This window comes from Oenanthe melanoleuca, chromosome 3, assembly GCF_029582105.1.
Source record: "Oenanthe melanoleuca isolate GR-GAL-2019-014 chromosome 3, OMel1.0, whole genome shotgun sequence".
NCBI lineage: Eukaryota > Metazoa > Chordata > Aves > Passeriformes > Muscicapidae > Oenanthe > Oenanthe melanoleuca.
Window position 1 is genome coordinate 77,325,193 of NC_079336.1, and position 17,934 is coordinate 77,343,126.

Sequence of the window (17,934 nt, forward strand, 5' to 3'; positions counted from 1 at the left end):
ACTGTTCTGGGCAATTACTCTATGGATAAAACTGCAACTTTCAAATCTCATTTTCATGTCTGCCAAATCCTACTCTTAACTCATTTTCTGTTCTAATGAGAATTAATGATATTAATAATCCAGTGCAACACAGAAGAGACCTGGGACTTTTCTTGTATATGCAGTATCATATTTTTCTAAAGAAGATATTAATACATCATTGATAACGGACCAACATATCTAAAAAATAAATGTAAAAAACCCCCAAAACTAGCTCTTCCCCAAAAAATAAAATACTTAAAAAATACATTCACAATTGAATTCTGTTTTTTCATTTAAGCACATGAAAGTTGTACTTGTTAATCATTTACTAAGTATTGATATATCTTGAACACCAAAAAAGCTCAGTCTGATAGTTTGGGGTAAGACTAAATCTGCTTACAGGAATCTTCCATTCTTCCCCAATCTTTTCTAAAACCACTTTACTTTTGTATGATTGTATGAAGGAAGAATACATTTACAATCTGAATATCTGAAATTAAAGAAAAGGTATTTCTCTTGGATGGCAATTTGAACATGCTTTGTTGTCAGATGCAAACCAAAATACCCATAGTGTGATAGAAACGTTATTGCAGTCTTTGCACTTATTTGTGCCCATATCAGGTTGCCACAACTGAGTCTGCTCCTTGCTTGAAAACAGCCCCATATGTATTCTGTGGGTTCCACTGCTACTCATTAAAAGGTGCTGTGGCAGCCTGGCATCAGCAGAGTCCCCACAGCCACTCTTCTCATCAGAGTCACTGTCATCTGTTGGGTTGTTTTTGGTCTGAGCTTCTCAGCCTCAGTGTAGGGTGGCTTTTTTCCTTCTCTGGACAGGAAAGTAGGGCCCCTGCATGTGTTTAACCCCACTTTTTTTTCAGGATACTAATATTTCTGCTTTTAATTGACAGCAGTTTTACAGGAGAGTGTGTCCCAGATGTGGCTGCTCTAAAATGAAAGAGCACTAGTGTTGGGCTTGAATGTTTCCCATCTAATTAGCATTTGCCCCTTCATTTTATTTTGGAAGGTTTTTTTCACTTGAGTGTGGGGTTTCCAAATGATTCTGGTAATCCTGGATTTTTTTTCCCTTGTTTTTACAGGTGACCTGTAACTCTTTCACCATCAGTAATGGAGAGATGCAGGATGTTGGTGTTGGCCTGTATCCCAGGTACTGTGGACACTGTTTCATTCACAGGCAGAATCTGTGTCAGTTTTTTCTCTTTTTTCCAAGGTAGCTGTAAGGACCATCAAAGCAGCAGGTAACATGTCTAAATGGGAAATTGGGAAATGGAAATAAATTAAAGGAGAGTGAAAAAATACAGTCTGGTTGAAAACATTCTTAATAGTCCTGATTACAGCATTAAAACAGTTTAAATAGTACACACCTTTATATTTTATTTTTGTGGAGATGGTAGTCTTTTCTAAGTAAGAATAAGTGCTGACATCACGAATGTGCACTGGGACTAGTTAAGGGAAACCTGTGCTTTAGAATACAGATATTTTGCAGCTGAGAGCCTTCAGAATAAGTAATTAAAATAAAAAAATTGGTGTATTTATAAGTAAATTACCATAACAAAGAAACCAGCAAGGTGAAAAGATAAGTCCCTTAAGAGACAGATGTTAATATTTGAATTTTGTACTATTGTTTCTTATTTGTATTGGGTAAGAAGTATGTACCAATGAAGATTTATCTTCATCCAATTAGTAACCTGTAATCATAAATATGGAAAATTAGTATGTAGTTTAAAAGTATGTTTTATCATCTAATTTTTTTGTTAATGCATGGTTGCATTATGTTGTCAGTACCTCAGTGGGCCTGTGATGGTTGTTTCTTTTCCTTCTAGTGTCATATGTAAGATTTGACTGAGGACACTTAATATCTTGGTCTGCCTTGCAGTAAAGAGGAGGAAAAGATAGTTAGGAGGACTTAGTGGGAATTAGTGTCATGAAAAGTGCAAAACAGTCATTTGATTTCATAATGGAATGAAACAATACTTGAGAAAAACGAAGTATTATTTTGGAGCATTATTATTAGGGAAATGTTTGCTTTTGGTTGAAAAAAAGCCCTTAACTGTGAAGAAATTATATGTCTCTGTTCAAAGATAATGCACTGCCAAAGGACACTCACTTCAGAGCAGTTTGAGTTTTGTTATAGCAAAAAAGCTGGGAAAATTGAGAACTTTAAATTTGTGGTTTACAAGTCCTGGGCAAATGCCCTTCCAGATGAATTCATTTGCTTCCAGAGGAAATTGTCATCAAGCCCACTAGTGTCTCCATGAGACAAGATTTAACTAAAAGTTCTTTATTAAGCCTTATTAAGAGGTGTATTTTTGTATGGCCTGATAGCTTCAGCATCACAATATATTTTAAAATAGGTAAAGTCCTATGGTCCTGCTGTGCATCACATTGTGAGCAGCTTTCAGAGTGTGCCCAGTGATCTCACAGTAAGTGTAGAGGATACTCTCCCAGTGGGCTCTTGAGGAATAACCAAGGATATTCTATTAGGCAAGAAGGGATACCAAAAGATTCAGAGCCCTGTTGATACCTCCTTTAGGAGTCAAAAAACTGAATAAACATGGTTTGGTACAGGGCTCTGACCCTTGGCAACATCCTCTATTTTACCAACAACAGTTGGGATTTTAAGTTGTTGAATCAGACAAGGACAGACTATCAATGCAATCAGGAGGTGGATAAGCCAAAAACTCTTCTTCCAGGTTATAATGCCAGAATTATTCTTTCAAAGGGTCATTCCCATAGGGAAAGAACCATCACCCCCATTCTGCTACAGCAGAAATGTTTGCCTAGGAAAGGCCGTTGTTTCTCAGCTAAGGGAACTCACAATTCAAAAGTACATAGCAGATGTGGTTAGCAGCCTCCCTCAGAGAGAGGGAGGGGTGTGTCTGTGCAGTGTTTGTCTCTTGAGGGTGCCAGCATGAGCTGTGCTGCCCCAGCTGTCACATGCCACAAGAACAGAGGCTGGGACAAAATATGCATAAAGCAGAGGCAATGGGCATGGTTCTTCTTTCAGCTCTATGCACCAACTTCTTTGGCTTTGGGACACTGTATACTCCATTTTCTCCTAATATGAAATGGAGGTTGATTGTTGGCCCCTTTGAGCTGTGCTTGCAGTGGCACTTGGGTAATCAATAAGGTTGGTGCCCTGAGCTGAGCAGAAGCAGCAGAAATAAGTCAGTCCCTGCTGCTCTGAGCTGTCAAGGTTACCTTGTTCCCCACTTGCCCTGAATCAGGGCTCTCAGAGAGGCTCTGGGTGGCCACTGCCTTCCTCCTGCTCTGAATACACAAAAGGCAGGAACACTTGAAGAGATCCTGGCATGGCTCCTGTTACCAATGAATATAAATCTTCTAAGCATTCATTTTCCTCCCCTAACCAAGAGCAGGTGATTTAACAGGGAATTTATTTATTTCATGACTTAATTGCTTGATACTTCAGATGTAATCATGTTAGCTACTTTCAAATGATTAAAGGGAAATGGCAGTGGATATTCCTCTAAGTTTTTTTCTTTTTTTCTTCCTTTCTTTCCCCCTCTACCACCCCTCCCAGCATGTCTTTGCTGAACCACAGCTGTGACCCAAACTGTGTGATCGTTTTTGAAGGATACCAGCTTTTACTCCACTCTGTCCGAGAGATCCACATTGGTGAAGAGGTAATTAACTTGTCCTCCCTTCCATCACAGACACCTGCAACAATGACATCTCCCTAAATAAATTCCAGACTGCTGGGCCACCAGCTTAATATTTTGATGATATATTGATGCCACTTTCTAGCACATAGCTATCAGGGGGGAAATGATAAATAGAATCATCTCTTCACACTGCCTGGGCCCCATAATCATTACTTCTCATAAATCACTAGCAGTCTTGATAAATTCCTGTTCCTCCTTTCCTCCTCTAGGCACTTCATTTTGTTTGTATTTGAGTGTCTTTACCCTGACGGAAACATTTACAATATTTCTGAGTGGAATGCAGTGTTCCCCAAGTTACTGCAACAATACATTTGTCAGGCTGCAACCATGCACTTGTAGTAAACCTTTCATTGACAGTGAAAGCAGCAAAACAAGGTTTGTTTTCTTGTCCATTTCGCTAGGAAAGACTTCAAAATATCTTTTTCAAGAGATTTCTGATTTGATTTGATCTAAGGTAGTCCCTACTTTATTTTTACAACAGCACTTTTATTAATTAAAAATGAGCATTTGTGGCTAGAAATCAAAATAAATGTGTTTTGCAGCAATGCAGTACTGAATTTGCTTAATGAGACCTGAAAAGAAATGTATACATATATTTAACTTCAGATGCACCAATGACCCACACAGTCCTAGCTATTGGTCATTTCAAAATCATGACCTAATGTAAATATGATTCACACCTGTTCTTAAAACTGTGGGAATATGAAGACCATAAATATTCTTTTTTAGACACGATATTTATTTACCTCCTTATGAAGTTTATTCTTTTTTAATGTATTCTTTCTCAAAGATAGTAGGGCATCAAAATAAGTAAACGGTAGAAAAATTTTTAGGCCATAAAAATAAATAAGTGGTAAAATATTTTTTTCAGCAAAACATTGTTAAGAACCACAGAAATGTTTTTGCATACTTACATTTTTGCCAAGAGAAATCTTCCAGGATCCAATATATGTTTGTGGAGCTATTAATTGTAGACATCTTTCAGTCCAGCATTCTTGTTTAAGTGTTATAGACACCTTCCTTCTATTTTATCCATAAACCATAGCTCTTCTCTTGGCTTCCCAGTTCACTAAGATGGGTTGCTTATTTAAAAATACAGTAGATTTTAATGTCTTAAGACATTAAAGAAATCTGAAGTAAATTTAATCTCTTAAGAAAATGGGCTTAGGGCATAAGAGACAAAGTAAGAAAAGAAAGTTAGTATTAGGTTAGACCTGTTATGGGAAGAGGAAGGGAAAAAAAATTATGTGAGGCTGTGTACAAGTCAGCAGTTCAGTATTATTGTCAGTACCTATTTAGTTTTCCTTATACACAACTTCATTTTGTGTTCTGCATGATGGCTTTGGTGCAAATTTCCACACTGCCTTACTGCTTGCCTGCAGCAGGGTGAGCTCAGTTTTAGTAATAACCAGGTGTTGAATTTACACTCATATATACATGGAACTGTATCATCTGTTGTGAGCTGAGTTTTAACTTTTATTGCTGATGTCATGATCTGAGCTAATGGCAGAGAAGATACATGTTATGGAGGAAACTGATTGGGTGTTCTGTTTAAATTGGGTGCTCTGAGATGGTAAGAAGAACATTATTTCAAGTCCTGAGGCAACAAGAAAATTATAACCACTAGACATTTTCTCTTATGCTGTTCAATTTACTCTAGATGCAGGTAGAATGAGATCCTCTATAAAATAATCAGAAAATAAGCACTAAGATTTATCAGAAATAAGAAGCTACATAGCAAGTCAAGCTCAGATTAGTAGAAGAGGACTATGGCTTTTCCATCCATACAGGAGCAAATTTTTGCACAATTTGCTTTCTGTTGGAGCACACTGCAGCAGTTTGCTCATGCTAAGGAGTTGCTGGCCACCTGTAATTGCAGAGAAAATAGACATGGGGAGCTGAGATGACTGGCTGTTGTGGTCATCTCAGCATTCTGAACTTTGCTTCCAGCATCTCAGAACTAATGATAACAGTTTTTTGCTCTTCAAGATGATTACAGAATCACAGAATGTCTAGAGTTGGAAGGGACCTCAGAGATCATCTTGTCCCCTGCTGTGGGCAGAAACACCTTCCTCTAGACCAGGTTGCTCAGAGTTCCATCCAACCCAGCCTCAAACTCTACTAGCGATGGATCTTCCACAGCTTCTCTGTAATGCTGTAACTTTAGGTGATGTTAATTGACAGCATACAAAGATTTCCTTTACTTGCAGTTCTCCACAAAAATGAAATTTAAGTGTTGCAAAGAGAGGTGAGATATGGGGAAGGATTATAAAGTAGCAAAAATTATTCATCTAGAGCTCACAAGGGCTGCTTTATTGATCAGCTAGTTTTGTCAAAAAGACAAGCAGCCTGCTCTGAAGAGATCATCATCATTTCCCTACCCTTAAGTAACCACTTCAAACAGCATCAAGATGTGTGCTATAATTTCAATTTACTTTTTGTTCATTGCAGAGTCTACCTAGTGTTTTGCAGGCAGACATGAAATGATTTCACCTCCTCTCCAATCAGAAGCCGTGTGGCTTTGAGTCAATTAGTCAGTTAGTGCTGGGAGTCAGAATGGATTAGCTGAGGTGCAGTTCTGCTCCAAAATGTGTGCTTTGCTTCTCACCAGCTTCAGAGTTCACTTAGAGCAAACCTGTACCTTTCTTCAGAATATCACATAACTGACTGTACCTTACAGAGCAACAATTTTTTAAAACTAATACTGAAAGCCAGTAATGATTTCAGATGATGACCAAATAAATCTATTTTCATGACAGATTTCAACCACGTTATATAATGTTTCTGTTACTGTAATTCTGTAAGAAGTTTTGTGTCTGTGTATGCTTGACACATTACATTTTGTCCCATGAAAGTGGTTAGAAACAAATTTTTCCTTGAATTAGAAGGCATTTTGATCTTATATGCTAAAACAGAAAGAGTGCAGACTGTTAAGCCCTTCTATAACTCTGTTTCAGGAATAGATTTCTGTACACAACCCTCCCAGAGATTCTGAGACACATGATTGCAAAACCAAGAAGATTCCCTTTTTCTTTTTTCTGCCATTTGTATTGACATACTTGATTTTAATTTTTTACAGAATTTTCTGTCTAGAAATTCTGTGGCTTATATTCAGTTTCAAAAAAAACAAAAACAAAAACAAAAAAACCCCAAACCCCAAAAAAAAGAAAACAAAAAAACAACAACAAAACTCCACATAAATTAAGTCCACTGCATTGTGGCAGGAAAATTGTGTCCACCTCAGCTGACAGATGAGGAACATGAGAAACTAACCACCATATCCATGATTAAAGAATTTCTGTGTCAGAGCATGAAGCAGGGCTCAGGCAGTGCTATATTTCTAAGGAGAAAGTCTTAAGAGTCAATAAGTCTCATAGCTGTTAAATAATTTCATGCCTTCATAAATGTTTTTAATATATATTCTCCACTTTGGGGGGAAAAGATTTACTGCATTCTTTATAAATGATGCAATAAAGAGGCAAGCTTTGGTCAGTCAAAGTAATGTTTTAATTAGTAGCATACATTCTACATGCAAATACCATTAAGACAACCTTTGATAAATGGGCATATTTCCTAAATATGGACAAGTTAAATGAGCCTTGCATCTAATGAAGTGATACAAAATTAAAGCAAGGGTAGAAGAGAGAGGTGAATACAGAAATTTTGCATTTAAACAATTAAATGATTAGTATAGGCTGAGTCACTCTTAACTTGATCATGCTTCTAAATATTCTAATTTTTTTTTTTTACCACTCAGCCTGCCAGCTACAAACATTTCTTCACTTATGGATTTCTGCTGGCAGGGCTGGGAATTTGAGCTTGGACAAGAGAGACCCTAAGTTGTTAAAATGCTAAAAGGAGAGATCAGTGTGATGAAGCCTCTTCTCCTCTTTCTATCCAGTCATATGTTTTAATCCAGAGCATGTTGTTATGTGATTGTTCATATCCACAATGGTTTGGTAACCTCTGAAAGAAAAATGTCTTTTTTGAAACTTCTTCCTACCCCCAAGGTTCCTGCAACATAAATGAAAAAAAGAGGTGGGGGGAGGAAAGCAAAAAAATATAAAGAGAGAAAGGGATGAAGCCTGTAGGCTGGATAGGTAAGGTATATTTGGTGTTGGCTCTGTGTATGTTTTGCAGTATTAAAATTGAAACCTGCCTAACGGTGGTTTCAATAGTAATGACAGGGTTTAAACCATTGTCTTAAATATTTTGGCAAAGAATAGACTAATCTCACATTAATTATTTCTCCCATAGGATTCCTACTGTCTTGCTCTATGTCTGAACTTGATTAAATCCCTTTTACTGCTGGATGCCACCTGAACCTAAAGCCCAGTAGGACATGAGTCAAAACCAGAGATGTTTATGCAGAGGACAGGAGACAGGGAATGTGTGTGGAATGAATTTGACAGAAAACACTTGTGAATTTCAAGGAGACATGAAGATCATGAGGCTTTTGATGGGAGAGGGAAATTGGGTTTGGAATGTCTGAAAGGATGAGGTTAGGACTGCAGCTTGGATGGAAAATGCTTTGTGGGAAGGAAGGGAGACAGATCTTTCTTACCACACCAAGGAGGATGCAGATAGATTAGGACCAGCTGTGGAAAGAAGAGAGGACAAAATTGTTGGGGTCACTGAAGATGTCTGAGAAATCAGAGATGGGCAACAAGGACTGTGAATTTGGGAAAGCAAGTGGGGAAGTGTATGATAATGCTGAAGGACAGATCTGGGACTGGCACAAGGATGAAATCATCCCATTGTACCAAAAGTGGCTATGAAAGGAGCTAGAGTTTATGGCTAGAAAACAGGTTTAATCAGATGTTGAAAATAAGACAGGAAAATGATATTCATGATGAGGAGAGGAGAGGAGAGGAGAGGAGAGGAGAGGAGAGGAGAGGAGAGGAGAGGAGAGGAGAGGAGAGGAGAGGAGAGGAGAGGAGAGGAGAGGAGAGGAGAGGAGAGGAGAGGAGAGGAGAGGAGAGGAGAGGAGAGGAGAGGAGAGGAGAGGAGAGGAGAGGAGAGGAGAGGAGAGGAGAGGAGAGGAGAGGAGAGGAGAGGAGAGGAGAGGAGAGGAGAGGAGAGGAGAGGAGAGGAGAGGAGAGGAGGAGTCAAAGCTTGGAAGAAAAGGATGGAAAATAAATAAGCAGCACAACTTCCATCCATTCAGTGCAGAAAGATCAGAGGCAAGCCTATGGCTCCTGTGTAAAATATTAGTATAGACTGTCTGCAAGACAGTATTGGTGAAACTAATCCTCTCTTGGCTCAGACATGCACAAGCTGGGACAGAACAACATTAGATAGAATTCTAAGCCTAACAAAGTTCTCACACTTTCTAACTTTTGATTAATTGTGGAATTTTAATTTATCTATTTCATTATTTATACTATTAATCTTCAATTAAGAGGCCATATTTCTTTTAAATGCTTGGCTTTGCAATCTCAGTAGACTTCTTTTAACACAGTCCTCCTTCAACATATAATCAAATTACACTTTAATATTAAATGAAAAGAAATGCAGGCATTGTTTTAGTTGCTTGTTAATTGCTCATTCAGTTAGAATGCTCACTAATTTGCAAAATGCATGTTCTGACAATGGATTTCATGGTCATTACTAAAATTGGTCAGGTTTTCCTGTAATTTCTTTGGATGGACTCTCATGATTTAACTGAAAACCATGTGAAAATTCTCCCAATTAGTTGAAGTGTCTAGGCTCAGGATGAAATAATGTGACCTGATTTTTTTCAGCTCTGACCTCTCTGGAGTGTTTCAAAGTGTGCTGGGCATATAGTGTAATCACTCAATAGCATGTGTGACTGTATGCTGGTCTGAACTGAGCTGGTTTTTTTGTTTTGTTCTTTTCCTTATCATTAGTTTGTGCCTGTGCAGCAGTTTAAACATTTCAAGAAGTCTACAAGTGGTTAGTCCTGTAAAATTCTTTCTGGCAGGCGTCAAAGTGAACAAACTACAGACTTCTCTGTAGTTCATTGGAATTCACTCTCTACAGTGTAAGAAGCTGAAAATGGCACAAATGAAGGCACAAATTTTCTTTTATCATTTTAATAAATCTTCTTGTCAATAGTTTCAACAACTTAGACTGCAATGCTTTTGTGCTTCCTCAGTCACAAGGGAAACATCACAGACATACTGAAAATGGGTATGGCATGAGAGGAATTATCCTCAGGCTCAAACATATATTTGCAAGAAAGTAGGAACTTCCCTGAGAAAAAAAATTGACAATAGTTGGATATTGTATAACAGTAGTGGCAAATACACACTTAAGCTCTGGAGCTAAACAGAAAATGAGATTTCATGCACAAGAGATTCAGATATTTTATGCAGCGTTTCTTTGCTATCTTTTCTTACTCTCCTATCTTATTTTATTTTTCTTCCAAATTAGGATTAAAAGTTATAGTGATAATTTGGGTGGAATCAATAATTGATCTTGAAATGAGAAGAAGTGTTCTTCCAAGGGAAATTATTTTTCTCTTTTTTCACCTTCTGTACAAGTAGTCAATTTCCTCTAGAAAATAATCTGTTAGCATTTTATTTTATGCTGGGAAAAATGCCATATCCCAAAAATGTTGGCTCTGCTAATGAATAGGCAGAATACTAATTTTTGTAAAATATACCAACTCTTTTTTTTTTTTTTTTTTTTATGTACTGCATTCAGCTGACCATCAGCTATGTTGAAACACTGGTGCCTACCAGGGAGCGCCAGAAGCAGCTGGGGCGCCAGTATTGCTTTGAATGTGATTGTCTTCTCTGCCAGAATCAAGAGAAGGTAGGTTGAGAGAAGAAATTCCTTGCCAGTGAAACAGAATTTTCCAAGGCCCATCAGCAGCTTTCCTTTCTTATCATAATACTTATCTTTTGCTACTAATTGAATGGCCAGAAGAGGGAGGAAAATTGCCCCTGCCCTCCTTGCAGTTTTTGTTGCTATGAAAGACAGCTCTGAATGAAAGAAAAGCAGGAAATATTGGCATTTTCCTATTCAAAAGAATGATCTTGGAACCTCAACTGAAGCCAGTTGTCTGATACTGCAGGAAAGTTCTGCTTATCCTCAAAATAATGTTGAATTAATTTTGTCAAACACCTGCATTGGTAATTTTCAAGAACTACCAAGCTTGTTCGGTAGTTATTAGAGAGAATGGTGAACATCCTTGAGTGACTTTGTAGTTTTTATGCTCACTTACATCACAAGTTCTTGGAGTAGCAGGTCAGTGGTTGTAGTAGACAAACTTTTCTTCAGTGTGATCTCTTACTGAGGTTCAGCCTAGCCTGATTTGATTATATTCTGGTTTGCTTCATATTTATACAACCTTGGCACAATAAATTTGTCTCAGAGCCTGATGAGAGGTTAAATAGAATGGGAAAAATGAGGCTGGCTTCATAGCAGTTTATGCACTTAGTCTCTTTTCTTACATGTACTTATTTTCACAAATGCCTGTTTGGAGTGAATCACCTATCATAGCTAAATGTGTTCCTGAAAGATTAGCAATAGTAATAAAGATATTGATGAAAATGTAGTTCCAAGGGGCATAATATGATTCATTAAATAATTGCTGCACAGGAAAAAAAAAACAAAAAACAAAACAAAACAAAAAACAACAAACCCCAACCAAAAAACAAACCAAAAAACCCAAAACAGAAAAAGAAACCCCCATTGTTTAAACTGTAACAGATGCTTTGATTCATCAGTAGGCAGTTCAAAAAAGAGAACACAGAAATTTTCAGGCTTATGACATAATGCTAAATTACTTCCTGTCCATGTTGGCATTCTGTGCCTGCTAAAAGCTTCTGCAATTCTACTCAGAGGCAGTGAAGTGAAGATCTCTTTTTGTCTTTCTTTTAAAGACGGTCACTCAAGTGCCATGAAATCTCAGATTAGTTTTGGGCAAATGGCATCCTCACAGATGCAATGATGATTAAGAAAAATAAACAGGCTAAAGGGTCTTCAAGGATCACTTAACAGATTGTGAAAGGGTAGGCAAGTAGTGTAAAGACCATTCAGCATGTGGAATGTTTTTGGAAATAACATCCCCAGGCTGGTGTAGATTTCATTGTAAGAATCATTGTAAGAATCAGCATATAACATCAAAAAATACTGTAGTGAAATTACATGTGTATATATTAAAGAAAGCAACACTCTCATATATGGTTAAAATTAATTTGTGGGTTTTCTTTTTCTTTCTGAAAATATAATTGTCATATGTGTTCATATTCTATAGATCTTTCTTTTGCCCTTTCACAAAATTTCCCTGGAATGATATAGTGAAATGTTTGGAAAACACTTTGTGACTGCATTCTGAAATTCGGTGTTTGTCTGATTGTTACCATGTAGAGAGGTCTGTGGTTTTGTGGCAGCTTGGTCTGTTAATGTCTATGAAGAAGACATCTTTATCCTCAGCTTCAGTTCAGGGTGACATGTTATCTGCAGCAGTCCTCACAGTATTGTGTTTCATTTCTCTGTGACAACTGAATTTTTAAAATTTCTACATGACTAGCTTGTTTTGTTTTTTTCTATTTATCTCAGTCACTGCTAGTAAGCTGAGTCATGAAACACTGCAGGTACAGCAGGAGCTAATATTTTTGGAAATTCTAGGGGTTTAAACTACGAAATGTCTAGATTTAGGTGCTTATTCAAAACATCCCTGCTGAAATATCCCTAATACTGAGACAAATTTCTTAGTCATCTTAGAATTTTTTTTTTAAAAACAAAATTTTTGTCTTATCTTAAATCAAAATCTTAATCTTCAATAGAACAGGCAACAGCTGTAACTTTGGGTCATCTGGAGTGGCAGAGTCAATATTGTGAATGAATATGGTCAGCTCATAGTAAATTCCCATATTACAACATTGCTTTGCAAGAAAAAAGATAGTTTAGTCAGCAGCAATTCATCTCGTGTACCTTTCTTATAGGTAAAAATTCCAGAAATGCTTTATCCATTCAAGTAAGTTCTTGTGTGTTGGAGGTTTTTTTTCAGTTGCAATCATCTCATCAAAAAAGCTGGAACCCTTCTGAAATCACATTTCTAGACATTTACACAAACACTTATGGAGTTTGTGTTACTCCAGTCTTGCTGAGTGTGCTTGCAAGCTGCTCAACATGTGCTAGGGACCAGTGAAAGCTCTCAAGATGCACACATCAATTTATAGTAAAGTTTGTAGTCAAGTGATTTGCACTGTAGCTTTTACTCTACACTTCTGTAATGTTCTAAAAGTGATCCTGCAAATCCTGTGGGAAATATAAAAGTTCATATGAAGAGCCCATAAATCTCATGTTTATTTGTACTTAGTTACATGCATCCTTATTTATTCATATTTATAAAAATACTTGTAAGATAATTATCATTGAAATTTATATTTCCTGCTGTATTTTTAAAGGCTTGTTCATTAAGTGTTAAATGCCTGAGTGAAAAAGGAAGATGGTATCAAGTTTCTGCTCTCAAGTCTGTTACTGACTGCAAGTGACCTTGGGAAATTTGTTTTATTCTAGAGCAACCTTTGTGTTTTCTAAGATCCAACCCTTATTTTTTATAATTGGTAGGAAGCTACCATTTCAATTGGAGCTCAACAGTTTTTTATTAGAAAACAGATCAGACTGTCTGTACTGGGGAGCATTTTTTCAATGTTCTGTGGAGCTCTGGTTTGTTCAGTCTCTACAAACACAGTAGAAAGATCCTTTATAGGTAATTTATACTTCTGCTGAGTATTCTGATGCCCAAAGGATAATAAAGAATTGTAGTGTATTTTCTAAGGTCTTTCAGTTTTATGTGATGGATTTGTTTAACTGAGAATAATTCCTTGAAGCAGAATGATTTGGGGTTTATTTGTCTGCCTTGTGCCTCCCTCATACTGAGAGCAAAGACAAGCAGCAAATTCATACTGCCTTCAGTAAAAACCCATGAAAATTGGAATGGATATAAGAGGTTAAGGGAATGCCTTCAAGTAAATTGCCCACTCTATAGACAGATGAAGTTTGGTGAAATAAATTATGCTGCTCCATGAAATATATATAAACACAAAATCAAAGCTGACATGATTACATTTCTGTGCTTGCTGACATGGATAACCAGAGTGCAGTTACAACACTTCCTAGGTATACATGGTTTCCCTGCACAAAAAAAATTCTCAGGATCTGAGACTAATATGGCAAAGGCTACATTTTCAGGTACCATGAAATGAGCTGCAGCCCAACCACAGGGATCTTTGCTGAAGCCAAAGTCGCTGAAGTTCAGCATCACCTGACACACACTGGCACTCAGTGGGGCAGACACAGCCCCAGAGCAAGGCAACAGCTCCATGGCTGAGCACTCACAGTGGCACTGCATGCAAAATGAGAGGGAATGGTCCTCACTGGTCACTGCTGGTGAAAGGACTTCAAAGTGAATCTTTGCTATGCAGTAGTGATTCTTTATCTTCCATCTGTGAGCACGGCCATGGAATAATCTAGGCACATAGCTGCTATCAAGGATGAGAAAACATAGAAGCAAATTGTGGCAGTAGCTGAGCTGGGGATCTTAAATAATTTTTGGTGCCTGAGCCTCAATGTGAGCTGAATTTTAATTTTAAGGATGTACTATAGTGCTGGCCAGCATCTTTTAGCAGCTGGTCAAGCAGCCTGGCAAGTACAAATAAGAGATAAGAGTGAGGTGAACCTTTTGGTGGTTCAGTTCCTGACAAATTAAATGACACTAATTACCAATCTAGACAAGACTTTTGTCAAAAGTTAGAAAAAACAAATCAGGAACTACAAGAGGGGAAAAAAAAGTCTTCCTAAGAGTCACTCATAGAATACCTCCTGTCTGTCAATACTTTAAGTTAAGCTCCTGTATTGTCTTCAGTTCATTGTATCTTTGACAGCTTTACACATTATTCTTTGCTCCATTTTAAGATCAATCTCCACTGTAATTCAGGAATGTATGCCAAGCTGAACTCTTGGCAACATATTACTATTTCAGCACATAAAAGTCCCTTACATTAATTATAATTAAAGATGGGTTTACATTGATGACAAACATTTTAAATGCAGAGCAGTTTTTTCCACAGTTGTGAGCCAGAGAATTGTTCATGTTGTACATCTTCAGCCAAGGATTTCAGGGACATTTGTGCTTATAAAATGGCTTTGTTATGAGTAGTCTTTCTCCTTTGGAGCTGAGATTTAATATTTTAGTCTAGCTTGGTTTTTGGAAGGCTTTTATTTATTACAAGGTCAAAAGCAGTGGAGTGGACTCTGAATCATTTTTATGTTTGGCCAGTGTTTGAGAGTTGCCAAAGTTAATAATAACATACTGCCAGTAAGTATGTTATTCCTTTAATAACTTTTTTTTTTTTTTTTTTTTTTTTTTTTTTTTGCTTTGCAAAAAGTACTTACTTATATTGCAGCCTGAATTTTGGTAGAGAATATCACAAGTCCAGCTTCCAGCTCAAGGGCCCTCAAAATCAGGTCACCTGATCAGCAGCCAACCTCTACATAAAAATACCACCTGCAATTCTTTACCTGTTATTACATACATCCACCAGGTCTGTTATAACCAACCCCCCACCCCAAATAAGTTCCTGAACCTGAAGTTTTGACATTATTTTTCTAGCAGAGGGAACAACACAACTGTAGTTTAGAACTCCATCAAATGTAAGTAAATTGATCAAATTAGTTGCTACAGCTTATGCCTGTGGTTGATTTGCCTCACCAAGTTTCCTGATAGATGCTTGAATATGCCCAAAAATATATTATACAACATTTTCACCTTTGATCTTCATGTTTGCTCTCAGCAATACCTTTGAAGAACATGTGCTTAAATTACAGAGGCATTGTTACACAGAGTATTATTACTGACTGTTGTTTTTAATTAGGATGTAAAGGCTTAATGCAAGATCATTGTACTGGTATTAGTACAAAAATGTCACCCCTACCTCAGGGATCATATATTTAGGACACAGGAAACACAAAATTATATGTTAAGAAGTGCCTTTTAAAATTGCTATATTGTCAAGTTCCATAAGTTTGTGTCCCAGTTTTCCTAATATTTATTTATTTTTAGGCATTTACATTCTCAGTGTTTCCCAAGTACAATATGAAAGATGAGACCTCCAAATTAATTCAAAAGATGAAGCCTGGGAAGCAAGGATTAAATAAGATTTTTGAAAACAAGTCTCTTTATACAGCTAACTGAATGTAAAACCCTTTGATCAAAGCAAAGAAAAAAGTAGGAGCATCTGTTTCTCTAGTCAAGATTCCAAAAAAACTTTCTAAGTACCAATGTACCAGTCTGTTAAAAAAATAATTGTCTTCCAACATAATTCTGGTTTAATTATTTCCTATCAAAATACAGAGTTTGCAATAGTTAATTGTAGAAATTGTTGATTCCTCATCTTTTTTACCATTTTGCCACTAGAATTGCCTTTGAAGGAAACTACAGGATGACATCAAGCCAGAGGTCAGTCATGTTTCACCCACCTCCTCTTCCAGCCCAACATCAGTGTACCCAGTGCCTACAGCACTCAGGGGCAGTAGCTGGAGCCTGCTGGACACAATGCTGTTTCTCTCCATAGGTGCCTGGCTATTTCTTCCCTCTGGCAAGGCACTTGGTAGTGACATAAACCCTGGATTCATTCCTGAAATCCAGCAGACTAGCACTCTTCTGTTCCTTTCAGAGGATCTTACCCTCTTGGGATGGCTTTCCAAACAGCCAAGGACAGAGGGCTTTTATTTTTCTAGTGCCAAAAATGACAGCAGAAAACAAGGCAGCCGCTTCTAATTCCTGGGGTCTCTTGTTCCTTAACAAAGGCATCATGTCTTCAGCTTCTTAGCATTACTTACATGACTTCTGAGGCTCCTTCCATCTTTCAACACTGTAATTTTTTTCCCCCTAAAGTGCAGTTCCAAAGACAGTGACAAATGCTCTGTGATCATTTTTCCATGACAACTTGCCTATCCCAGTTGCTTTGGGACTGCCTCAGTGTGCTCTGGTCACCACTTGGCAGCATCCAGCTGGAGCTCACTTGGGCTCTCAAGGTCATAGAAAAGATCTGGCTGTTCTTATAAATAGAGATGAGTTGAAAGATGTATGTAAACTCTTTGCCTTTTCAGGAGATCCTTAATAAGCAACCTGTATCAGTTTGGTCCATCGAGTTCATATTTAAAGCAAACACAGAAGTTGGGAGTGTGGCACTCTCCTGGGAGTCTGGAGTTTTGCTCATCTGACCAGAATCCCATTCCTTTCAGACCCAACCACCTAATAGGAAACTTACATCTTATGGCAGATGTTTTAAGGAGAAACACTTTTTTTTTTTTTTTTTTTTTTTTTTTTTTTTTTTTTTTGCCAAGGGAAGAGAGGGCATTCCTATAATGGTTTTAGTCTTTTGCAGCTACATTTAAGTCCCTATATCTTTCTGCATCCATCCCATCTAGATGTCCAGCTTCATTGGGAATGTTAGAACTAGCTATTACTGGTAGGATTTATTTTTCAGATGTTGTTATTCCTATAGCAGCCATTATTTGGTCTGTGCTGAATGACAAGCAGAAATAAGAAAAGTCTTACTCTGCATTAGCAATCTAAAATAAACATAGAATTTTCAAAGACAAAGCAGTAATTTAAATATAAGGCTAGATCAGAAAAAATCACTTTCCAAACACCTTTTCCTGTGATGATTTTGGAGAGACTTTTTTTTCCCTAAATATGTCTAGAAGCCAGTCATTGCATTATCTGAACTTGAATATCTGAATTCTCTTTGCTGAGGTTCCTATAAGCTCTTGTATGTTTCAGCCTGTCAAGGTGGTTTCTAATAATAGTAGCACCTTAGGGAGCAATCTTGATTTTGGATGCCTTTTCTTGATCTGTTTATCAGCCACTTTTTTCTATTTTGCAGCATGTTTGATCTTTTAAAATCCCATTAATTAGGTAAATTGATTGAAATGTGATCGGTTTCAATTCAGATCCCATAAGTCGTTAAAAAAACCAAAAAGGATGTTGCAACCTTAAACTGGACTGAGTTTCAATTTTCTGGATACAAAAATCTCTCCGGCTGAAGGTCATCCAGTTTGGACAAAATAACATCTACATCAGAGCCAGAATGACATTTTTTCCTAGGTGTTAGAGCAGACCCTGTGGGGTAAGGGAACCCCAACTCTCCTAGTGCTTCAGGCAGTGGGTGAGATTCAGGTGAGTCCAGGATGTGCACTGTATCTTTCTTCTAGATTCCTGTTCCAAATC

At 37.4% G+C, this 17,934-nt stretch overlaps 1 protein-coding gene across 2 annotated transcripts in view; it reads left to right on the top strand.

Annotated features, from left to right (window-relative positions):
- SMYD3 (SET and MYND domain containing 3) overlaps positions 1-17,934 on the top strand; it is a 367,678-nt gene that overhangs the window by 291,496 nt on the left and 58,248 nt on the right. For both annotated transcript variants that reach the window (XM_056486767.1, XM_056486768.1), the window contains 3 exons: positions 1,119-1,186; positions 3,581-3,683; positions 10,392-10,502. In XM_056486767.1, coding sequence (XP_056342742.1) covers positions 1,119-1,186; positions 3,581-3,683; positions 10,392-10,502 — 282 coding nt within the window. The remainder of the gene's footprint in view (positions 1-1,118; positions 1,187-3,580; positions 3,684-10,391; positions 10,503-17,934) is intronic.